Source organism: Apteryx mantelli, chromosome 38 (genome assembly GCF_036417845.1).
Source record: "Apteryx mantelli isolate bAptMan1 chromosome 38, bAptMan1.hap1, whole genome shotgun sequence".
In the NCBI taxonomy this organism is placed as follows: Eukaryota; Metazoa; Chordata; class Aves; order Apterygiformes; family Apterygidae; genus Apteryx; species Apteryx mantelli.
This window is the reverse complement of record NC_090015.1, coordinates 403557-419617: the sequence shown is the minus strand read 5'-3', so window position 1 is coordinate 419617 and position 16061 is coordinate 403557. Positions and strand designations below refer to the sequence as shown.

General features: G+C 72.9%; 2 protein-coding genes across 2 annotated transcripts; both read right to left on the bottom strand.

The window, feature by feature from the left end:
* Nucleotides 1–20: 20 nt before the first annotated feature.
* CD2BP2 (CD2 cytoplasmic tail binding protein 2) lies at nt 21–4756 on the bottom strand. The gene is given in 10 exon segments (XM_067314933.1): nt 21–531; nt 1177–1271; nt 2050–2392; nt 2394–2465; nt 2467–2541; nt 3134–3199; nt 3201–3292; nt 3571–3694; nt 4081–4154; nt 4618–4756. Coding segments are annotated over 9 exon segments (1047 nt in total). The 5' UTR covers nt 4150–4154; nt 4618–4756; the 3' UTR covers nt 21–420.
* A 499-nt stretch (nt 4757–5255) lies between these two features.
* LOC136995144 (TBC1 domain family member 10B-like) lies at nt 5256–15715 on the bottom strand. Its single transcript, XM_067314944.1, has 11 exons — nt 14669–15715; nt 14169–14268; nt 12181–12288; nt 12003–12109; nt 11051–11165; nt 10192–10257; nt 8966–9120; nt 8776–8825; nt 7769–7923; nt 5843–6876; nt 5256–5589 (listed from the first exon to the last, which is right to left on the bottom strand). Exons 1-10 carry the CDS (start codon nt 15697–15699, stop codon nt 5848–5850), a joined length of 2916 nt encoding a protein of 971 aa, XP_067171045.1. The 5' UTR covers nt 15700–15715; the 3' UTR covers nt 5256–5589; nt 5843–5847.
* Nucleotides 15716–16061: the final 346 nt, after the last annotated feature.

The window sequence follows — 16061 nt, the reverse complement described above, 5'->3', positions numbered from 1 at the left end:
ACCCCCCGGACACTGCGTGGCCCCACGGATGCTGTGGGGGGGCCCCGGTGTCTGGACTTTCTGCTCAACCCCACAACCTGGGGCACCCGGGCATCCGGGCCCCCCCCCCCCCAGCTAGTTCCTCCTATGCGGGGGGGGCAGGGGTGGGACGAGGCCGTGCCGTGGGGCAGCCCGGACGCCTGGGTCCCCCCCGGGTCGGGGAAGGGGATCAGGCAGCGAGATGCCAGAGCCGGAACCGGACAGTTTTAATGGAAAAAAGAACAGAACGATGAAAGACGCAAACCACCACCCCACCACCCCCCCCCCGTCCCGGCATGGGGCCGGTGCCCCCCACCCGTCCCGTCCCGTCCCGTCCTGTCCCGGCGTGGCGTTCCTGGTGTTCCCGCCGTTCGTTCCCGGCGTTCCCGGCCGGGCTCCGGGTCACGTGTAGAGCTCGAAGTCGATGCGCTTGGAGCTGTAGAACTGCCCCGCGGGCGACTCCACCTTGCGGCAATAAACCCCCTCCTGGAAGTAGCCCTGCGCCGCCCACTCCTGCCGGGGGGGGGGGGGGGCACGTTGGGGGGGGGCTGGGAGCAGTTGGGGGGGGCTGGGGGGGCTATGGGGGGCTGGGGGCAGTTGGGGGGGGCTGGGAGGGGCTAAGGGGGGAGCTGGGGGCAATTGTGGGGGGCTGGGGGGGCGGCTGGGGGGCTATAGGGAGCTGGGGGGCTTGTTGGGGGGTATGTGGGGGAGTAAGGGGGGTAATGGGGGAATTGGGGGGGCCACGGGGGGGTCTGGGTGGGCTATGGGGGTTGTGGGGGGCTGCGGGGGGAGTCGGGGGGCTAAAGGGGAGCTGGGGGGGTTGTTGAGGTCATGGGGGGGATTGTGGGGGGCTGCGGGGGCAGTTGGGGCCCCCCCAGACCCCACTGTGCCCCCTGGCTGTGGGTCCTGGCCCCCTCGACACCCCCCCCCCGCTCCCCGTCCATGGGTCCCAGCACCCCTGGACCCCCCTGGCCCCCCCCAGCCCCCCCATCCATGGGTCCCAGCCTCCCCAGCCCCCCCCGTGGGTTGCAGCCTCCCTGGACCCCCCCCGGCCCCCCCCCCACCCCTGGGTCCTGGGCCCCCCCCCATAGGTCCCGGCCCCCTTGGACCCTCCAGCCCCCCACCCGTGGGTCGGGCCCCCCCGGCCGTGGGTCGCACCTGCATCTGGGCGCTGCTGAAGGGGCCGTAGAGGGGGGCAGCGCTGCCGCTCTCCCACTTGTACTCCCAGAGCACCTCGCCCAGCGCCGACCCCCCTGCGCATGGGGTGGGGGGGTCGGGGGGGCTCCACCAGCCCCACAGAGACCCCCCCGGACCCCCCCAGACCCACACGGACCCCCACAGACACCCCCAGACCCCCCCGGAGCTCCCCAGACCCACACGGACCCCCCCAGACACCCCAGAGCACCTCGCCCAGCGCCGACCCCCCTGCGCACGGGGTGGGGGGGGTCGGGGGGGCTCCACCAGCCCCCCAGAGACCCCCCAGAGCCCCCCGGACCCCCCCAGACCCCCCCAGAGCTCCCCAGACCCACATGGATCCCCCAGACCCCCCCAGACCCACATGGACCCCCCCAGACACCCCTGACCCACACGGACCCCCCCAGACACCCCAGAGCACCTCGCCCAGCGCCGACCCCCCTGCACACAGGGTGGGGGGGGTCGGGGGGGCTCCACCAGCCCCACAGAGACCCCCCGGAGCACCCTGGACCCCCCCCAAACCCACACGGAACCACCAGACTTGCACTGGGGGGGTCGTGTCACCCCCATAGACCCCCCCAGGCACCCCAGACCCCCATAGGGGAGTCCTGCTGCCCCCATGGACCCGCCTAGACCCCTACAGGGGGTCCCACATCCCCATGGGTCCCCCCAGATCGCCCCGCATCCCCCCAGACCCCTATGGGGGGTCCTACACCCCCATAACCACCCCCAGACTCCCATGGACCCCCCAGACCCCTATGGGGGGGGTCCCACACCCCCATGGGCCCCCCCGACCCCTTTGGGGGTTCCCCCCCCCACGTCCCCCCCCCGTCTCACCCTCGGCCGGGGCCTCCAGGCGCACGGGGTCGATGTCGGGGGCGAAGATGTCGAGGTGGTCGGCGGCCGGGGCCGGGGGGGTCCCGGGGGTCCCCGAGGCCGGGGGGGTCCCCGGGGCCCCCCCCAGCGCGCGCAGCCGCAGCGCCAGCCGCTCCCGCGTCTCCTGGTAGACGCCCAGGAGCCCGCGGGCCACCAGCCCGTCGGCCAGCTCCACCAGGCGCTCCAGGCGCCCCGCGTCGCCGTCGCCGTCACCGTCGCCGCCGTCACCGTCACCGTCGCCGCGGGGCGCCGCTGCCACCCCCCCCCGCCGCCGCCGCCCCCGCCGGCCCCCCAGGCGCCGCAGGGGCCCCCGCCACCGTCTCGCCCGGGCGCAGCAGCTCCAGGGTCCCCTGCAGCAGTGCCGGCTGCGGCGGCGGCGGCGGCGCCCTCGTCCCCGTCGCTGTCGCCATCGTCACCTGGCCGGGGACGCGCCGGCCGCTCCGCGATCTTCACCTGCCGACGGCACCCGGCACGCGGCACGCGGCCCCCGTCACGGCACGCGGCCCCGGGGACCCCGTCCCGTGTCCCCACGTCCCGTGGAGGTCCTTCAACCCGCCCTTGTGTCCCCCGTCCCCACGTCCCCCGTCCCATTGAGGTTCTCCAGCCCGTCCCCATGTCCCCATGTCCCCATGTCCCTGTGTCTTCATATTCCCCCACGTTCCCTCGCCCAGTCGATGTTGTCCAGCCAGTTGTCCTGTGTCCCCCCCATGTCCCGTGTCCCCCTATGTCCCCCCACATCCCCTCATGTCCCATGTCCCCCCGTGTCCCCCCCGAGTCGCCCCCACGTCCCCTCACCCACTCGATGTTGTCCAGCCAGCTGTCCCGTGTCCCATGTCCCCCCATGTCTCCCCACGTCTCCCCGTGTCCATGGTGTCCCCATGTCCCCCCCCAACGTCCCTGTGTCCCCCCCCGTGTCCCCTCACCCAGTCGATGTTGTCCAGCCAGCTGTCCTGTGTCCCCATGTCCCCCCGTGTCCATGGTGTCCCCATGTCCCCCCCCACATCCCTGTGTCCCCCCCGTGTCCCCCCCCCCCGCGTCCCCTCACCCAGTCGATGTTGTCCAGCCAGCTGTCCCGGGGCAGGTTCTCCCGCCGGGGGAAGTAGTTGCCCTCAGGAGTCGAAGTGACCCTCGGCCATTTCCTCCTGCAGGTTGAAGGGGGTGACGGGCACCCCCCCCTCCGCCTCCACCGTCGCCGCCTCCTGCCCTGCACGGGGGTCAGCGCGCCCCACGGCTGCCCCATGGCGCCCCACGGAGCCCCCCGCCACCCCACGGCGCCCACGGAGCCCCCCTGCCACCCCATGGAGCCCCCACACCCGCCCCACGGCTGCCCCCCGCCGCCCTGCGCGGCCTCGCGCCCCCCCCTCCGCCTCCACCTCCTGCCCTGCACAGGGGTCAGCGTGCCCCATGGCGACCCATGGCTGCCCCACAGCACCCCACGGAGACCCCCGCTGCCCCACGGAGCCCCCCCGCCACCCCACTCACCCTCCACGTCGTGGGGCGCCAGCACGTCGTACTTGCTGCTGCCTTCGGCCTCATCCTCCTCATCGCTGTCCAGCGAGTGCTTCCCTGGGAACCGGCTCCCGGGGCCCCCCGGCGCCCCTGGCTCCTGCACGGGGCGGCCCCATGGCTGACCCACAGCGACCCACGGCAGCCCCTGGCTCCCAGGGCCCCCTGGTGCCCCCGGCTCCCACACAGGGCGGCCCCACAGCTGACCCACGGCTGACCCACAGCAGCCCCCGGCTCCCAGGGCCCCCCGGTGCCCCCGGCTCCCACACAGGGCGGCCCCACGGCTGACCCACAGCGACCCACGGCAGCCCCCGGCTCCCAGGGCCCCCTGGTGCCCCCGGCTCCCACACAGGGCGGCCCCACGGCTGACCCACGGCTGACCCACGGCAGCCCCCGGCTCCCAGGGCCCCCCGGGGCCCCCGGCTCCCACACAGGGCGGCCCCACAGCGACCCACGGCAGCCCCCCAGCGCCCCCCAGTGCCTCACCCTCTTCCGGGGGGGGCCGGGCTCCTCCTCGTCCTCAGGGTCCTCGAATGTCACCTTGCGCTTGGCCATGGTGCCTGGGGGGGACGGGGACACCGGGGACCCTGTTAACGACCCATTAACCCTCATTACCCCCCATTAATGGCCCCATTAACCCCCATTAGCCCATTAATGGACCCATTACGTCCCCATTAACAGCTCCAGAGCCCCCATCGCCACCCCCATTAGCTCCCCATCAACACACCTCTCTATTTGCATATGCAAATGAGCCCAGGGGCGCCACTTCCATATTAAAACTCCCCCTTCTCCGCAGGCCACGGCGACTCCCAGCGCCGCTCGCCCCCAACCGCTCCCGGGGACCCCCCGAGGCTCCCCGACTTGGCTGTGGGGTCCCGGCTCCCCCCGACTCTAGATCTCCCCTCGGGCCCCCAAAACGTCCCCCCCGGGGGTCTCCCAGGGGCGCCGCGGGGCGCCTCATTTGAATATGCAAATGAACCCCCGAAACCGCTGCGCGCGCGCGGACCCCGCGCGGCCGCTCACCCCGCGGCGCCGCCGGTCGCTGCGCTACCGCGGGGGAGCACTTCCGGGGCAGGGGGTGACGGCGGGCGGAAGCGGCGTCAGACCCGGGCAGGACTGCGGCTTCAGCGCCGCTCAGGGCCACGCCGGCGAGTGTGGGCAGCTCTTAAAGGGGCCGCTACCCAATTCCCCCCCCCCAGAGGCCCTGGGCCCCCCCCAAAACCCCCTTTCCCCTCCAAATCCCCCATTTCCCTGATCTTCCCCCACCTTCTGAACCCCCCCATTTCCCCCGGGGACCCCCAAACCCGCCTGGGACCCCCCAAACCCCCATTTCTCTGAGCCCCCCTCACCTTCTGGCCCCCGTTTTCCTCAGGAACCCCCCAAACTCCCCCCTTTCCCCCCCCAACCCCCCATTTCCATGAGCCCCCTCACCTCCTGCCCATTTCCCCCGGGGACCCCCCAAAACAGCCTGGGACCCTCCCAACCCCCTTTTCCCCCCCCTTCTCCCCCCCAAAGCTCCCCATTTCCATGAGCCCCCCCCACCTCCTGGCCCCCACTCCCCCCCCCAATCCCCCCAAACTGCCTGGGACTCCCCAAACCCCCCTTTCCTCCCCAAACCCCCGTTTCCCCCCGTTTCCAAGGATGACTCGGGGCTGGGCCGCTCGTTTGGGGGCTCTTTGTTAACCTTGTTCAGTTGTTTTTTCTTTAAACAAAGCAACAAACCCACTGCCCCCCCCCAGGCCGGCGGTAACGAGGCGCCGCTAACGAGGGGGGCCGGGGGGGCTCGTTCCAGTGTTGTCCCGTTAAATAAGCGCAAGGGGGGGGAGAGGGACCCAGACGTCCGGGCAGCCCCGGGGGGGGGGCACCGGGCAAGGAGTGTCAATCACAGGAGCCGTCAATCACAGGAGCCGTCAATCATCGGCGCTGTCAATCGGAGGAGCCGTCAATCAGAGGAGCCGTCAATCAGAGGCGGGCTGGCGTGTCAATGGAGGGAAGCTGTCAATCAAGGGGAGCTGTCAATCAAAATGAACTGCCAATCAAAATGAGCTGCCCATCAAAGGATGACAGGCGTGTTAATGAAAGGCAGCTGTCAATCAAATGGGGGTGTCAATCAAAGGCAGCTGCCAATGAAACTGAGCTGTCAATCAAAGGCAACCTAGGCAACCACTCATGCTGGGGGCCCCTGGGGCTCCCCGACCCTGGGGGGGGACATGGGCCGGGGGGCACTGGGGGGGGCGCCGGGTCCCACCTGCGTCAGAAGTAGGTGTCGTGCAGCCCGGGGGGGTCCCGGCCCTGCGGCCCGGGGGGGTCCCGGCCCCCAGCCGCCCCCGCCGCCTTCTCTGCCGCTGCTGCCGCCCGCCGCCGCTCCCGCTTGCCCGGCGTCTTCTCCGCCTTCTCCGCCGCCGCCTTCCCCTGCAGCCGCTCCCGGCACTTCTCCAGCAGCCCCTTGGCCGCCGGCCGCGGCCGCGTTCCCTCCGCCCGGCCCTGCCCCTGCCGCGCCGCCTCCGCCGCCTCCACCGCTCGGCCCTCGCCGGCACCGGCACCGGCCCTGACCCGCCGCTCCGGGGGCTGCGGCTCCTCCGCCGGCCCGCTGCCGCCCGATCGCTCCTTAGGCTCCTTAGGCTCCTCCGCCTTCCCGGTGCTGTGCAATCGCTCCTTAGGCTCCTCCGGCCCGTGCAATCGCTCTGTGAACCCTTCCTCGCCGTGCAGCTGCTCCTCGTGCTCGTCCGCCTTCCCGGTGCCGTGCAATTGCTCCTTACGCTGCTCCGGCCCGCGCGATTGCTGCTCGCTCTTCTCCGCCTTCCTGGTGCTGTGCGGTCGCTCTTTATGCATCTCCGGCCCGTGCAATCGCTCCTTGCTCTCCTCCGCCTTCCCGCTGCCGTGCAATTGCTCCGTGCGCCCTTCCTCGCCGTGCAGCCGCTCCACGCACGTCTCCTCGCTGTGCAACTGCTCCTTGCGCTGCTCCGGCCCGTGCAACCGCTCTTCGCTCTCCTCCGCCTTCCCACTGCCGTGCGGTCGCTCCGTGCGCCCTTCCTCGCCGTGCAACCGCTCCGCGCAGCCGTCCGCGGGGCGGCGGGGCGGCAGGTCACCCCCGGGGCCCGGGGGGGGCGCGGGGGGGCCGGCGGGGGGCGGCCGGCGCTGCCGCTCCTCCAGGATGGCGCGGGCCCCGTGCAGGCGCCGGGGCGGCGGGCGCTGCAGCTCGCCCCGCGTCTCCCGCCAGCGCCGCAGCTGCGCCCCGCTCTCCCGCTCGATCAGCGCCTCCGTCACCGGCAGCGACGTCACCTGGGGGGGGCAGGGGCCGCTGCGTCCCCCCGCGTGCAGCCCCGCGCGCCCTCGTGCAGCCCTGCGCCTCCCCATCCATCCCCGCGCACCCCCGTCCTTGCGCATCCCCGTATTTCCCGGTGCAGCCCTGTCCCTGGGCCTCCTCGTGCTTCCCTGCGCGTTCCCACATCCCTGCGCATCCCCGTATCCCTGTGCATCCCTGCGCATCCTCGAATCCTCGCGCATCCCCCTGCATCCCGTCCCTGTGCACCCCCGTGTCCCCGTGCAGCCCCATACGTCCCCGTGCAGCCCTGCCCCTGTGCATCCATCCCTCTGCATCCCTGTGCATCCCCACACATCCCTGTGCATCCCTGGGCCTCCTCGTGCATCCCTGCACGTTCCCACGTCCCCATGCATCCTGTCCCTGGGGCATCCCCATATCCTTGTGCATCCCCATTCCTGTGCATCCCCGTATCCCTGCGCACCCCTGTCCTCGTGCATCCTCATATCCTTGTGCATCCCCATCCTTGAGCATTCCTGTATTTCCTAGTGCACCCCTGTATCCCTGCGCATCCCCGTATCCCTGTGCATCCCATCCTTGTGCACGCCGGGTCCCCATTTATTCCCATCCCCGTGCGGCCCCATGTGTCCCTGTGCAGCCCCCCCCAATGCCCACCTCGTGCACCAGGGCGTCCCCATGTCCCCCCCCGTGTCCCCGTCCCCCCCCGTGCCCCCCCACGCCACACACCTCGTGCACCAGGGCGTCCCCATGTCCCCCTGTCCCCCTCCCCGTCCCCCTGTCCCCCCCCCGTCCCCCTGTCCCCCCCCCCCATGCCGCACACCTCGTGTACCAGGGCGTCCCCGTGTCCCCATCACCCCCCCGTCCCCCTGTCCCCCCCCCCGTGCCGCCCACCTCGTGCACCAGGGCGTCCTCGTGGAGGGCGGCGGCGGGGAGGCCGCGCAGGCGCTCGAGGGTCTCGTAGAGGCCCTGGCAGCTCCGCAGCTTCTCGGGGCTGCCCAGCGCCCGGCGCAGCAGCACCAGCCCCACGCGGAACATGATCTTCACCCCTGCGGCGCGCGCACGGCTCGGCACCGCGCACGCGCCTTGGGGGCACGCGCCACGCACACGCCACGCGCACACCACGCACACGCCATGCACACGCCACGCACATGTAGCTCGGCAATGCACACACACCTCAGGGACACGCACATGCCACGCACACACCATGCACACGCCACGCGCATGCCACATGCATGCAGCTCGGCAATGCACACGTGCCTCGGGGACACGCACACGCCATGCACACGCTATGCACACGCCGCGCACACGTGTCAGCCACACGCACGCGCCATGCACACGTGTGTCGGCCACACACACACGCCCCAGGGACACGGGCCACACGCGGTGCCGCACCGAGGCCATGGGACACGGGACAGCTGCATGGAGCCGCGCATCCCCGCGTCCGTGTGTCCACGCGTTTGTGTGTCCGTGTGCACATGTGTCTGTGTGCATGTGTGCCTGGTGTGTCCCCATGTCCCCAGTGCATCCCTGTGTCCCCATGTCCCCACACGCGTGTCCCCGCATGTCCCTGTGTCCCCGCGTGTCCCCGTGTCCCCGCATGCCCTTGCAGAAGAACATGTCCCAGACACAGAGTACCGCGGCCCAGGGGAGGCTGCATGTCCCCGTGTCCCCGCATCCCCGTGTGTTCCTGCGTCCCCCCACGTGTGTCCCCGTGTCCCCCCACACGTGTCCCCGTGTCCCCCCCCCGCGTGTCCCGCGTACCCTCGCAGAAGAACATGTCCCAGACGCGCAGCACGGCGGCCCAGGGGAGGCTCCGTGTCCCCGTGTCCCCGCATCCCCGTGTGTCCCTGCATCCCCCCACACGTGTCCCCGTGTCCCCCCCCGCGTGCCCCGCGTACCCTCGCAGAAGAACATGTCCCAGACGCGCAGCACGGCGGCCCAGGGGAGGCTCCGTGTCCCCATGTCCCTGGTGTGTCCCCATGTCCCCGTGTCCCCATGTGTCCCTGCATCCCCCCACACGTGTCCCCGTGTCCCCCCCCGCGTGCCCCGCGTACCCTCGCAGAAGAACATGTCCCAGACGCGCAGCACGGCGGCCCAGGGAGGCTGCGGGCGAAGATGCACATGAACCACTCGGTCAGGTAGAGCACCGGGTCCACGCGGAAGCGCCGCAAGTGCCGGTGGGCGGCCGGGGCCGCGCGGCGCAGCAGCGCCCCGAACACCTCCCCGTCCAGCTGCACCGCTTCCTGGGGGGGGGAGATGGGGGTCAGCGCGCCCCACGGAGCCCCACGGCATCCCACGGCAATGCACGGAGCCCCACGGAGCCCCACGGCAATGCACCGTGCCCCACAGAGCCCCACAGTGCCCCACGGCACTGCACCGCCCCCCAAGGCCCCCGCAGCAGCTCCCCGAACACCTCCCCGTCCAGCTGCACTGCTTCCTGGGGGGGGGAATGGGGGGGTCAGCGCGCCCCACGGAGCCCCACGGCAATGCACGGCGATGCACAACCTCCTATAGCCCCCCATAGCCCCCCCTCACCGGCCAGTAACCCCACAGCCCCCCATAGCCCCCACAGCCCCCCCGGCCCCCCCTCACCAGGCCGGCGCTGCAGTAGCCCCATAGCCCCCATGGCCCCCCCACAGCCCCCCCCGGCCCCCCCTCACCAGGCCGGCGCTGCAGTAGCCCCATGGCCCCCATGGCCCCCCCACAGCCCCCCCCGGCCCCCCCTCACCAGGCCGGCACTGCAGTAGCCCCATAGCCCCCATGGCCCCCCCCGGCCCCCCCTCACCAGGCCGGCGCTGCAGTAGCCCCATGGCCCCCATGGCCCCCCCACAGCCCCCCCCGGCCCCCCCTCACCAGGCCGGCACTGCAGTAGCCCCATAGCCCCCATGGCCCCCCCCGGCCCCCCCTCACCAGGCCGGCGCTGCAGTAGCCCCATAGCCCCCATGGCCCCCCCACAGCCCCCCCCGGCCCCCCCTCACCAGGCCGCTGCTGCAGTAGCCCCATAGCCCCCATGGCCCCCCCACAGCCCCCCCGGCCCCCCCTCACCAGGCCGGCGCTGCAGTAGCCCCATAACCCCCATAGCCCCCCCACAGCCCCCCCGGCCCCCCCTCACCAGGCTGGCGCTGCAGTAGCCCCATAACCCCCATAGCCCCCCCACAGCCCCCCCGGCCCCCCCTCACCAGGCCGGCGCTGCAGTAGCCCCATAGCCCCCATGGCCCCCCCACAGCCCCCCCGGCCCCCCCTCACCAGGCCGGCGCTGCAGTAGCCCCATAGCCCCCATGGCCCCCCCCACAGCCCCCCCGGCCCCCCCTCACCAGGCCGGCGCTGTAGTAACCGGGCAGATATTTCTCGCAGATCTGCACCAGGCACCAGAAGGCTTGCTGGGGGGGGGGAGGGGGGGTCAGCGCAGGGGGCCCAGGCGTCCGGGCATTCCCCACGCTGCCCCCCGCCCCCCAGGTCCCAGGTGTCTCCCCCCAACCAGGGCCCAAGTGTGCAGCACCCCCCCCACACTTCCTTGGGGCCCAGGTGTCCGGGAACATCCCCCTCCCTGGGGCCCAGGTGTTTGCCCCTGCCCTGCACCCCAGGTCCCCAGCGTTTGCCCCCCCCCCCCCGCCAGGGTCCTGGCGTTCTCCCCCCCCCGGGTCCCAGGTACCTGGGTGCCCCCCCCCCGGGCCCAGGCATCCGGGTGTCCCCAGGCCCAGGTAACCCCCCACCCCAGGCGCAGGTTCCCCCCGCCCTGGGGCCCAGGCATCCAGGCACCCCCCACCCCAGGTCCCACCTCCCCCCGGGGCCCAGGTGTCCGGGTGTCCCCAGGCCCAGGTAACCCCCCCCCAGGTCCCAGCCCCCCCCCGGGGCCCAGGTGTGCGGGCGCCCCCCCCACCCCAGGTCCCAGCCCCCCCCCCGGGGCCCAGGTGTCCAGGTGTCCCCAGGCCCAGGTAACCCCCCCCCCAGGTCCCAGCCCCCCCCCGGGGCCCAGGTGTGCGGGCGCCCCCCCCCACCCCAGGTCCCAGCCCCCCCCCGGGGCCCAGGTGTCCGGGTGTCCCCAGGCCCAGGTAACCGCCCCCCAGGCGCAGGTTCCCCCCGCCCTGGGGCCCAGGTGTCCGGGCGCCCCCCCCCAGGTCCCAGCGCCCCCCCCCGGGGCCCAGGCGTCCGGCCCCCCCCCCCGGGCGGCACCTCGGCGGGCATGTGCATGAGCAGCACGGCGGCCACGGGGGCCTGGGCCTGGCAGTAGCCCTCGTCGGGCCGGTACACGGTGTAGGCCTTGAGGATGCGGTACAGGTCCTGCTGCCTGCCAGCGGGGGGGCGGGGTCACGGGGGGGGCGGGGCCAGTGGGGGTGGGGTCAGCATGGGGTGGGGCCAGCGTGGGGTAGGGCCAGCAGGGCCGGGGGCAGGGCTAGTGGGGGGTGCAGTACAGGTCCTGCCGCCTGCCAACGGGGGGGGGGCGGGGTCACGGGGGCGGGGCCACAGGGGGCGGGATCACAGGGGGTGGGGTCAGCATGGGGTGGGGCCAGCATGGGGTGGGGCCAGCAGGGCCAGGGGCAGGGCTAGCGGGGGGGTGCAGTACAGGTCCTGCCGCCTGCCAACGGGGGGGGTGGGGTCATGGGGGAGGGGTCACAGGGGCGTGGCCAGTGGGGTGGGGTCAGCATGGGGTGGGGCCAGTGTGGGGTTGGGCCTGCCAGGGGGCGTGGTGGCCTGAGGGGGTGGGGCCATTCCAGACAGGGAGGAGCCAGCCTGTAGTGGGGGAGGAACCAACTCTGAGGAGGAGGAGCCAGCCTGGAGGAGGCGGGGCTAACCCAGAAAGGGCGGGGTCAGCCTGTAGGTGGGGGGGAGGGGGAGCCAGGAAGGGGAGGCGGGGCCATGCTGGGGGCGGAGCCAGCCTCCAGGTGTGTGTTGGGGGGGCAAAGCCAGCCCAGAGGGGGGCGGGGCCAGTTGGGATGGGCCAGCAGGGGCAGGGGGCAGGGTCACCCCAGTGGGGCGGGGCCACCTGCAGGGGGTGGGGTCATCTCAGTGGGGTGGGTCTGACCCAAGGGGGGTGGGGGCAGTCAGAAGGGGGCGTGGCTGGTCAGGAGGGGGTGTGGCCACTCGGGGAGGGGGCGTGGCCGGTCGTGGGGGGGCGGGCGCTCACCCGTGCCCCCCGCGGGCGGCGAACATCTCGTGGAAGGGGAACTGGCGGTGCAGGTCCTTCTCGATGACGTCGAGCCACTTGGGGTCCCCGGGCTGCCGCTCCAGCTCCTGGCAGGGGTGGGGGCGGCGTCAGGCCCCGCCCCCATCGGGCCCCGCCCCCCGCAGGCCCCGCCCCTCACCTCGAAGCGGCCCGGGTTGCGCTCCAGGAGCTCCTTGCTGTTGGAGAGCAGCTGCCAGGCCTTGGCCCGCAGCGAGGACGGGATCCCCTTGCGGCAGCGCAGCTTCACCTGCCGCCGGGGAGGGGACGGCCGTGAGGGGGCCACCGCGGACACCGTGTCCCCGCGACCAGCCACCGCGGAGACCACGTCCCCGAGACGTCCCCGAGACCAGCCACCACGGAGACCACGTCCCCGAGACGTCCCTGAGACCGGCCACCGCGGAGACCATGTCCCCGAGACGTCCCCGAGACCAGCCACCGCGGACACCATGTCCCCAAGACCAGCCACCGCAGACACCGTGTCCCCGAGACGTCCCCAAGACCAGCCACCACGGAGACCACGTCCCCGAGACGTCCCTGAGACCGGCCACCGCGGACACCGTGTCCCCGAGACGTCCCTGAGACCGGCCACCGCGGAGACCATGTCCCCGAGACGTCCCCGAGACCAGCCACCGCGGACACCATGTCCCCAAGACCAGCCACCGCAGACACCGTGTCCCCGAGACGTCCCCAAGACCAGCCACCGCAGACACTGTGTCCCCAAGATGTCCCCGAGACCAGCCACCGCGGACACCACGTCCCCGAGACGTCCCCAAGACTGCCCACCGTGGAGACCACGTCCCCGAGATGTCCCCGAGACCAGCCACTGTGGGGACCACGTCCCCGAGATGTCCCTGAGACCGGCCACCATGGAGACCACGTCCCCAAGACCTTCCTGAGACCAGCCACCGCAGAGAGGACCTCCCTGAGGCAGGTCACCGTGGACACCATGTCCCCGAGACGTCCCCGAAGCCAGCCACTGTGGACACCATGTCCCCGAGATGTCCCCAAGACTGGCCACCGCGGACACCACGTCCCCGAGATGTCCCCAAGACCAGCCACCGCGGACACCGTGTCCCCGAGACCGGCCACTGCGGAGACCACGTCCCCGAGATGTCCCCGAGACCGGCCACCGCAGACACTGTGTCCCCGAGATGTCCCCGAGACCAGCCACCGCGGACACCACGTCCCCGAGACCGGCCACTGCGGAGACCACGTCCCCGAGATGTCCCCAAGACCAGCCACCGCGGACACCGTGTCCCCGAGACCGGCCACTGCGGAGACCACGTCCCCGAGATGTCCCCGAGACCGGCCACCGCAGACACCGTGTCCCCGAGACGTCCCCGAGACCAGCCACCGCAGACACTGTGTCCCCGAGATGTCCCCGAGACCAGCCACCGCGGACACCACGTCCCCGAGACGTCCCCAAGACTGACCACCGTGGAGACCACGTCCCCGAGATGTCCCCGAAACCAGCCACTGCAGAGACCACGTCCCCCAGGTCGGCCACCATGGAGACCATGTCCCTGAGACGTCCCCCAGACCAGCCACCATGGAGACAACATCCCCAAGACCTTCCTGAGACCAGCCACCGCCGAAAGGACCTCCCTGAGGCAGGTCACCGTGGACACCATGTCCCCGAGACGTCCCTAAGACCAGCCACCGTGAAGACAACGTCCCTGAGACTGACCACCACAGAGACCGCATCCCCAAGACCTGCCTGAGACCGGCCACCGCCGAGAGAACGTCCCCGAGACGGACCGGAGGGGCCACCATGGAGACGCCCAAGATGGGCCAGAGCGGCCACCGTGGAGACGCCCAAGATGGGCCAGAGCGGCCCCCGGATGCTGCCCCCTGCCCCGACGCAGAGGGGGAGGACCAGCCCCGGTGCCCCCAGGGGGCAGCTGCCCCCCCCGTCGCTAAAGCCCCCCCCCCCCCCCGCTTGGGGGGCAGACAAACACCAACAGCACCATAGAGACGCCTAAAGACCTACCAGAGCGCCCCCGGCACACCACCCCCGTGAAGGCGCCCCCGACCCGGCGCTCCAGCCCTATGGCCGCCCCCCGGGGCCTGCCGTGGGGCAGGGGACCCCTAGCCCTGGCGCCCGCCGTGGGACAGGGCCCCCCTCACCTTCTGGTAGCGCCGCGAGAGCCACTTGTCCCAGTGCGCGAACATCTCCAGCCACTTCAGCTCCCGCTGCCGGGCCACGTCCACGGGCACCGAGCTCTCCCTGGGGCCGGGCCGGGGGTCAGCGCCCCACGGCGGCCCCCAGGGCCGGCCCTGCCCCCAACCCGGCCCCACAGCGAGCCCCAGAAGCGCTGCCCCACATCCCTGGGTCCATCTCCCCCAAAACCCGGCCCCACGGTGAGCCCTGGATGTGCCCCCCGGCTGCCCCATGGCCCCAGGGGCCCCCCACAGGGCAAAGTGTCCCCCCACCCCACACATGGGGGTCCCAGCGGGGAACCAGGAGGCCGCGGTGGAGGGGGGGAAACGCAGGTGCATTGTGGGAAGGGGGAGGCGCACCGAGTGTGCCAGGTCTCAGCCCCAGGTCTCAGGTTTGGGGCAGAACCGTCCCGTTCCGGGGGGGAGGAGGGGGAGGGGACGCCGTGGGGCGGGCGGGGGGGACTCACGGGGCGTCCGAGTACTGGCTGCCGCCGAGGAAGCCGTAGCGGTCAGTGCGGCGGAAGGGCGGCCCGGCCGCCTCCGAGTCGGAGCCCAGGGAGCTGGCGTCGTCGGGGAAGGGGCCGGCCAGCGACTCCAGCGTCCCCGAGAGGAGGCTCACGGAGTCCAGGTCGGCCCCCCGCGGCCCCGGGATGCCGGGGCCCAGGCTGCCCCGCGAGCCCCGCGCCGGCCCGTTGGCCGCCGCCGGCCCCCGCTCCCCCGGCGAGCCCCCCGCGGGGGCCTCTGGCCCCTCCTCAGCCCCGGCTGGCCCTACTGCAGCCGCTGGCGGCGCCGAGACGGCCACCGTTGGCACTGAGATGGCCGCCATTGACGCCAAGATGGCCGCCGTTGGCACCGTGTTGGCTGCCGTTGGCACCGAGATGGCCGCCGTTGACTCCAGGGTGGCTGTTGATGCCGAGATGGCCGCCGCTGATGCCGAGATGGCCACCGTTGGCACTGTGTTGGCCACTGTTGACGCCAAGATGGCCACTGTTGACTCCGGGGTGGCTGTTGACACCGAGATGGTGGACGTTGACCCTGGGATGGCTTCCGTTGACGTTGATGTAGCCACTGTTGATGCCGGGGTGGCTGTTGACCCCGAGACGGCTGTTGTTGACCCCAAGACGGCTGTTGTTGACCCCAAGATGGCTGTTGTTGACCTCGTGCCGGCCTCTGACTCCTCCTTGGTCTCCGCCACCCGCGCGTCAGCTACCATTGACCCCGTGTTGGTCTCCACCGGCGTCATGTTGGCCACCGTTGACCCCGCGTTGGCTGCCGATGACCCGGTGATGACCGCCGATGACCCCACGCTGGCTGCTGATGACCCCACGATGGCTGCCGCCGAGGTCTCCGGCCCCTCATTGGTCACCGCCGCCACCGCCGCCTCCTCATTGGCCGCCGCCGGCCCCGCGCCAGCCTCTGCCCCCGGGGGGGCCGCTGCCGACACCCCGTTGGCCACTGCCGCCCCGGCGGCCCGGCCCGGCGTGCGGGGGGCGGCCATCTTGGCGCCGTAGAGGGCCGAGCGGGGGGCGCCGTGGCGGGGGGGGGGCGCGGGGGCCCCCGTCTCCATGGCGCCGGGCCGGGCCCCGCCCCCCGGCGGGCGCGGGGGGAGGGGGCGGCCGAGCGGGGGAGGGGCGGCGGGGGGCGCCGGGGCTGGCAGGGACCGCAGCGACCCCTCCCCCGCCCTCCCGTCGCCGCGGCGATGCGCGCGCAGCCCGCCCGCCCCGGCCAATCCCGGCCCGGCCCTGCCAGCAGCGGCGGCGCTCATTGGGCGGCGTGGGGAGGGGGGCGGGCCCGGCGGGGCAGGAAGAGGAAGTGGGGTTGGGGGAAGGCGGCAGCAAATGGGGAGGGGAAGAGGGGCGG